This window comes from Saccoglossus kowalevskii, chromosome 10 (assembly GCF_978046115.1).
Source record: "Saccoglossus kowalevskii chromosome 10, keSacKowa6.1, whole genome shotgun sequence".
Lineage (NCBI taxonomy): Eukaryota > Metazoa > Hemichordata > Enteropneusta > Harrimaniidae > Saccoglossus > Saccoglossus kowalevskii.
In genome coordinates, this window is record NC_140650.1 from 31,842,571 (window position 1) to 31,850,843 (window position 8,273).

General features: G+C 32.9%; 1 protein-coding gene across 1 annotated transcript; it reads left to right on the forward strand.

The window, feature by feature from the left end:
• The first annotated feature begins 19 nt into the window (after positions 1-19).
• Positions 20-7,825, forward strand: LOC100368495 (protein PBDC1-like). Its single transcript, XM_002739666.4, has 6 exons — positions 20-217; positions 1,618-1,683; positions 2,475-2,534; positions 4,594-4,734; positions 5,348-5,459; positions 6,198-7,825. Exons 1-6 carry the CDS (start codon positions 191-193, stop codon positions 6,317-6,319), a joined length of 528 nt encoding a protein of 175 aa, XP_002739712.2. The 5' UTR covers positions 20-190; the 3' UTR covers positions 6,320-7,825.
• The last annotated feature ends 448 nt before the right edge of the window (positions 7,826-8,273 follow it).

An 8,273-nucleotide genomic window follows, 5' to 3' on the forward strand; every position in this document is an offset into this window, starting at 1 on the left:
TTGGAAAATAAAGATATTGTCTGCGCTCACGACACGCCCTTCAGTGTTAATAATCAGTGTTCTATTCCATTGAAAGATGAAATCATATTGCAATAGTTTTGTTATGAAAACGTATCCAATGCGACAGGAAACCCAACCCGGAAATGATTATTCATAATAAGTCACATCATCAGAGTTGAAAGGTCAAAACATGGCGTTCGATGGACTCAGTTCACTGGTAAGTCCTGACGGGGTCCTAACTTACTGTAAAAAGAAATTTTGTTTTAGTTTGTTATTGTCGTTCGGAATTTGTTGATTTTGATATATCAGATATAATTCTTATGTTTTAATATGTCTGTTCCTTGCACGTGGTTTGCTCCCTCCATGATTACACGTAATCACAGTCCCTCTAACACTGATAGAGGGACTGTGATGTAATGTGTTTTTAATTTTAGGGTAACCCGGTTAAAATCTGGGGGGCGGAGAATTAAAAAAAAACATAAGTTTGATGTGGGCTGACATCAAGAAAAAAAATCCACAGGCTAAATAGTAAGAAAATTGTTCAAAAAAAAAAAACCCTCTAAGGTTCTTATTGAAACATTCAGACATGCTTTCTGGAGAAAAAAAAACCTGTCACAGTAGTGTGAAAAGAAAAGTATGAAATTAACCATTTTCCTCCAGCTCCCTCCCCAGATATAAAATGAGTCTCCCCAGTCTTTGTGTGTGTGTGTGGAGGGGACAACTTTGAAAATACCTTTCAATCATTATAATTATATTTATGTTTATTAATGTTCATGGATATTTTAATTTGTAAATAAAAAAATAAATTTTCAAAAATTACTGTTAATTGCATCATACAAAGACAGACAAAATACCTATTTGGTACTCTCCTTGTTAGGCCTGTATTTTCAGACTAACAAATCAGTGAACCATCAATCTATGTAAGAGATTCCACATTACTAGAGTTGTTAGCTTACCATCGCTGAGGGCAGTAGTCCTAAGGCGATTCTAAAGCCAGAAACTTCCAGGGGAAGGAAAGGTTCTCTGTCTTAAACAACATGCTCATACACAGAAAAGAATGGACAAATCATTTGATATTTATCCCATCTTATTTAGAACATACCAAATCGTGAATTACACATTACGAGTAGGATCTGGAACCACCTACTTTTTGTTTGAATAATCAATACAGCGCCACTATATATTCTCTGGGTTCAAACGCATGCGCACATGTCCATGTATTATGTATATATTAAACAAGTATTCACCTTTGACTAAATGTTAGATGACAAACTATAACGACAAGGTTAATTAAATAAATTAATTAAGTACACTTCCAGTAATTAACCTCGAAAATAGATCCACTAATTTGTTTCAATAACATATACAATGACATTTATATTTAAAATATTCAATTATTATTATTGGTGTGTATGAATGTAGAAAGTGATTCTTAAAGCTCTATACAGTCGATCTACCACATTCGGTTTGACATGAGACCCATAACGATGTATACAATGTGTGTAAAATACGCAAAATTTGAACACTCGTAGTATTTCGACTATCACTTCAAATGTTGTGTCATGAATAATAAATTTGTTGCTCATTAGATTATGTGGTTATTTTATTTCTTGACAGGGGGCCCAGGGGGCTATGTCAGCTGCCTCTGCATTGTCTCAACCTGCTGAAAACTATACAAATGATGTAAGTAGCTCATTTTGTGTTGTCCCCTGCTTTGACATATTAAATAGGTTATTGTGAATTACATTAGATTACAGAAGTTGCACTATTGATACACTAATAATTTTATCATTATTAAACTTTTAGTTTAACAAACATTCATAATTAATATTTATACCTTTATTACACTTTTTAACCAAACTAGAAATATATTGTTTCTTTATGGCAGTAATAAAATAATTATATTTTCTTATCTTATCTTATTATTCAATTTTTTATTTTATTTTTTATATTGACAACGCTCCAAATCAATAATTTGCATGTTATTGTGTTGATATTTTGGTGATTATTGTAAAGGCATTAATTATTCACTAATTTTTAATATGCTATTTTCACTGATGAGTAAAATCTGCTAAATTAAATCGATGTGTGCTTGTGAAATAACATGGTTTCCTGGCCAAGTTTGTCATGGAGAGGTTACACAAGTTTTTTTTCTCTTCTCATGTCTGAATACTGGCCTTTTTCAATTGGAAGCCAGACAGAAACTTTGAAACTTTATCAAACCTGTTTATCTTGTTTTTAATTTTATCTAAATAGAACTCACATTGAAGTGTTCTCTCTGAAGAATTTATTTTATTTATTGCAGTCTCTTTTTGCCATTTATCCAGTTGTTATTTTTTCTATTTTTCTCGAAATTTATGATTATTTTTGATAAAGCCTTCATGCAAATGCTTGTGACGTTTGCCTCAGTTTCCCCATTCTCCCTGGTGTCTATGATCCAAGATCTATTGTATAACTCCACACTTTACTTTCAGAGTGGTTTGGAACTACAGTGGGCAATGAAAGCCTACCATCATGCAGAAACTTATTTCAATGTAAGTAATACTTAGTCATTTATTTTATCAATCATATTTTCTCAAATGTTATACGAACTAGATTTAATCATCGGCGTGGGCTAAGCCAGTTTGTCTGGTATCATCAGATCTAGGTGAATTAATAACGGGTTTAATTCAAAAATATTGTTCATGACTTCAATTCTTTTTCTCGCATATAGCCTTGTGTAGTAATAATCAACCTATTCATAAAATATCATGAATTAATTGGGACTTTTGTAACACTGCATTGATCACCTTCAATGTGATGTACACATATGTGCTTGGAGTTGAAATTGATTTCTCGTCCAAGTCGTGTTTCTGTAACTCTGCATTGATCACCTTCAATGTGATGTACACATATGTGCTTGGAGTTGAAATTGATTCCTGGTCCAAGTCGTGTTTCTGTAACTCTGCATTGATCACTTTCAATGTGATGTACACATATGTGCTTGGAGTTGAAATTGATTCCTGGTCCAAGTCGTGTTTCTGTAACTCTGCATTGATCACCTTCAATGTGATGTACACATATGTGCTTGGAGTTGAAATTGATTCCTGGTCCAAGTCGTGTTTCTGTAACTCTGCATTGATCACCTTCAATGTGATGTACACATATGTGCTTGGAGTTGAAATTGATTCCTGGTCCAAGTCGTGTTTCTGTAACTCTGCATTGATCACCTTCAATGTGATGTACACATATGTGCTTGGAGTTGAAATTGATTCCTGGTCCAAGTCGTGTTTCTGTAACTCTGCATTGATCACCTTCAATGTGATGTACACATATGTGCTTGGAGTTGAAATTGATTCCTGGTCCAAGTCGTGTTTCTGTAACTCTGCATTGATCACCTTCAATGTGATGTACACATATGTGCTTGGAGTTGAAATTGATTCCTGGTCCAAGTCGTGTTTCTGTAACTCTGCATTGATCACCTTCAATGTGATGTACACATATGTACTTGGAGTTGAAATTGATTCCTGGTCCAAGTCGTGTTTCTGTAACTTTGCATTGATCACCTTCAATGTGATGTACACATATGTGCTTGGAGTTGAAATTGATTTCTGGTCCAAGTCGTGTTTCTGTAACTTTGCATTGATCACCTTCAATGTGATGTACACATATGTAATTGGAGTTGAAATTGATTCCTGGTCCAAGTCGTGTTTCTGTAACTTTGCATTGATCACCTTCAATGTGATGTACACATATGTACTTGGAGTTGAAATTGATTCCTGGTCCAAGTCGTGTTTCTGTAACTCTGCATTGATCACCTTCAATGTGATGTACACATATGTGCTTGGAGTTGAAATTGATTTCTGGTCCAAGTCGTGTTTCTGTAACTTTGCATTGATCACCTTCAATGTGATGTACACATATGTGCTTGGGGTTGAAATTGATTCCTGGTCCAAGTCATGTTTCTGTAACTCTGCATTGGATAACCTACAGATGCATGTGATCAGAATAAAGATGTCAATTGGATATCAATGAATAATCAATCAATAGTCAATCAATATAGTCTGTCTCCTAATTGCTGTATGTATCTTCAAGACCATAATTAGTGTAAAACATAGACCACAGAAATAAATACATGTAATTCATAAGTGTCAGGTGTTTTGTATGGAATTTATTTTCACTGATTTTTGACCCACCCTAAATTCGTCAAAGTGTATTGATCTAATTGATTGGTTTAGTGTCTGACCAAATGATTATGCAAATTTAGGCTGCTCTCAGTGTGACGGGATTGGTCAACCTCAATGTGAACATTTTTAATCAGTTTCATGCATTGGGAAAAATGGTCAATAGAGATGACATTCTCTTCTAACAAAAACAACAAGCAACATAGCATCAAATTCATGCATATCTCACTGTACTGTATTTTCTCTATTAGTAGCACATGTACTAAGTGGTGTTGCTATGGTTAAAACAAATATTTTAATGATTCAGTTTATACCAAATGTTGTTGTTTATAAGCACTTTTACTGGAGATGTGCTTCTAATAGAGTAAATACAGTATACAGAGTGACTGACACTTCCTGTTTATATATCCCATTCTTCATTTACTTTCAGTTGATATCCTCAGTGGATCCAGCAAGGCTTCGACTTTCCAAACATGATGATGAAATCTACAAGGAATTTAGGAAAGATTTTAAAGATTTGAAGATAGATGTAATCAACATCCAAGATTTGAAAACAGATGATTCTAAATCAGTAAGTCAATGTTGTGCTTTCTGTTGTGAATGTCGCTGATGTACTTATTCTTACTTACACTTCATTTGTAGAGCTGTGTGTGATTAGATCTGTATCTCAATAGATCTATCCCAAATAGAAGCACCCTGAAAACTTCCTTGCTCCATTAGTAATTTAACCACATCAAACAATGTCATTCTAATGTCATGATATTGTCTGAACATAAGACATTTTCACATTGCGCTTCTAATTGAGTATATTTAGTAATATCATCAGTAATGTCATATCATATCATATATCTTATCAATCATATCATATATCATATCATATCATATCATATATCATATCATATCATATATCATACATCATATCATATCATATATCATATCAATCATATCATACATCATATAATATCATATATCATAGCATAACATATCATAGCATAGCATAGCTTATCATATGATATCATATCATATCATATCATATCATATCATATCATATCTGGATTAATAATTTCATCATTTCGTATCAACTTCACTCAATCACAGAAAATTTGTGAGCACAAAATTCAAACTCAAATTTGATTGGCTTCCGAGATTCAGATATAGCTTTTATAAATTTTTCTTTTTCACAGAAATGGAGACCATTTTGCAATCACTTTGAAGGACAAGTGGATGATTTCAATTTTGGTACTTTATTAAGAATTGATTGCAGTAAAGAATACTCAGAGGAAAACTCACTACTAGGTATCGTACTGCATTCATGTATCAACTTATGAAATAAACTGACAATGTAAATCTTCAAGAACACCAAATAATCTTGAAATTGTGCTGGCTTTAAAACTCTATAGGTTTTAACACATCTCTGGTGACACTCTTTTTTTTACATTGATTTTGATGTGTTTGTTAATAAAAAATATCCAAGTTTGAAAAAGATCAGATAAAAACAGTTTAAGTTATTGTCACCACAATAAAAGTTTACATCAGAGAGACAACAAGAAGGAAAGACATTTTTCCCCTTGTATACCTATGATGATATGGATAAGTAATAATAAATCCAATTTTTCTTCTAACAATGCAGTCACCGTGAATAATTATTTGTTAATGACTAAAGTAATAGAAGGAAAATCTCTATTTACTTTATTAGTAGTGCAGCCTTTTATCCAATGACAGAGGTGTACGGATTGTATTCAGATTTTAATGATCCATCATATTGTACATACTTTTCTTTAAGATGCTCTTCTAATAGAGAAAATATACCGTATTTGCTTTATTAGAAGCACATATCCAATACAAACCAAAAATACCGTTTTTTGTATGCTAAATCATTGAAGTATTTTTTATTTCGAACATGGATATTCCACAGTCATTTGTGTAAGTAAAAGCTAAAAGTGCAAAAAGTAATTCAATACATGTATGTGTTAATTACTGAATGTGGCCACAAATAGGCACTATTTAATTATAGCTTTATGTTTTGTATTTCAGTTACTCGCATACAGTTCTATGCCATCGAAATTGCTCGCAATAGAGAAGGTTATAATGCATGCATCTGGAATAAAACTTCCCCGAAGGAGAAAAAGACAAACACAAAGGAAGGACAGTCCTAGCGGTTGTATTATTGACATTTGTATTATTTCCAGGGTAAATAATCTGCCTGTGAGGGCAGTATCACCAGTCCAGTTACTTTGTTCTTTTCTTTGATATCTGTTGTGATTTGAATTAAAAATGTGACATTTTTAAGAATTTTGTTGTGAGGAGTTTGGGGGTGGAGGGGGGGGGGTTATAAATAATGTTTGGGTATTGAAAGGTGACCATAATACAAAACAATGACAATGACAATGTGAATAGTTTCTTCACACACAATTTGAACACTTATTATGTGATACAGAATGTTTCATAGATCAAAAGTGAAAAATCAAATTCCCAAAAAGGAAAACAGTTTTAAAAATATGAAACATAACATTTCCACATGATTTGTTATTAGTAATATTGCTAAAAGACACAATAAAGGTGCCACAATAGATTGATTTATTTTTTCAAATCCTTACACAATGATTAGATAAATTTGCATATTATTTAAAGGGGCACCTTCCAGTTAAGCTTAATTTCACAACAAATTTACTTTCTGGATTAAAATAACAATGGATAACAAAAGATAGATTAACATTGTAAACAACATAAACAATAGTGTCCCATGATTCTTTGGTGCAATCCATGGGATTGAGCGGTTCCCCTTTAACTATTTGTTGGTAGGTCAGTTTTGATTCAGTATTCTCTTGTACTATTTATGTAGATTCCTAACAATGTATGCCATGTTCTATTATATGTCTCTCCACAAATGCCTAGCTATGATGCTAGTATTATCGGTATGTGATGTCATAAGCATAAAAAAGAAATTCCATGTATATGTACTCTCGTTCATGGCCAGTTGAAATATCATTCAGATGATCTCAGATAATTGATATTGACTGCATTTTCATTCAACCAATCAAATCTATGGTCAGTAGTTGACCTTTGTGAGACATTACTAGCATCGTATCTAGGCATTTGTGGATTGGTAAATTGAGAGCAGAATATCACATTGCTTTTCGAGGCTACAAACATTATCACCTGTGCCAGTCTTCACCATGTGTATTGTAATTCATCTTATTTAGCTACGTTTTGGTATTTATCATTAAATGTATTTGTGAGAGCCTGGGCATTTGAAATTTTCAAAAATAAAGAGGTTTATTTCATGTGTATGGATATTACAGACTCTACTGCATCTACATCTCTAGTCTAGACTTCGAAGACATTGTTTCTAGAGCTAAAAATCATGTGTAAATTCACAAATATGACAATAAAACACTTTAAGAAATATTTGATTATTTACTGAATGTATATTTGAGTGATACAATTAATGCATTTTTTTTGCATCAGAGAGGTTTTGGGTTCTATTCTAAATGCTATGTTTATAAGGATATCAACTATTTTTTCAGAGTGAATTTTATTATAAAAAATGTTTTGCTTTGATGCAAGTTTGATGATTCTTTTTATTCAGAAAGAGAGTGGAACATTTCGCAATTTCAATTACAGCGGGTGATATAAAATTAAAGAATATCCGTTCAATTGAATTTATGTTGTCATGGCTACTTTTCACCCATGTTTCAGAAATGTATCAAATGGTGTGTTCTTTAGAAAGTGATGGCTGTAGCACTTTGACATCAACAAGTTGTTATCAGACTTGTATACAGCTCCCTCAACTCTTATTGGCATGTTGCTTTCAATATCATTGCATGTCACTTTCTGCAGCAGTGCTGAAAATATTGCACTAGTTCTGTCAGTGCTGAAAATATTGCACTAGTTCTGTCAGTGTTGAAAATATTGCACTAGTTCTGTCAGTGCTGAAAATATTGCACTAGTTCTGTCAGTGCTGAAAATATTGCACTAGTTCTGTCAGTGTTGAAAATATTGCACTAGTTCTGTCTGCTGAAAATATTGCACTAGTTCTGTCAGTGCTGAAAATATTGCACTAGTTCTGTCAGTGCTGAAAATATTGCACTAGTTCTGTCAGTGTTGAAA

Bases quoted from the DNA above. Each gene is read 5' to 3' on its own strand.
- LOC100368495 (XM_002739666.4), top strand. From the start codon at position 191: ATGGCGTTCGATGGACTCAGTTCACTG. The intron at 2,535-4,593 runs GTAAGTAATACT...ATTTACTTTCAG, and splicing joins ATGCAGAAACTTATTTCAAT to TTGATATCCTCAGTGGATCC. The intron at 5,460-6,197 runs GTATCGTACTGC...TTTGTATTTCAG, and splicing joins AGAGGAAAACTCACTACTAG to TTACTCGCATACAGTTCTAT.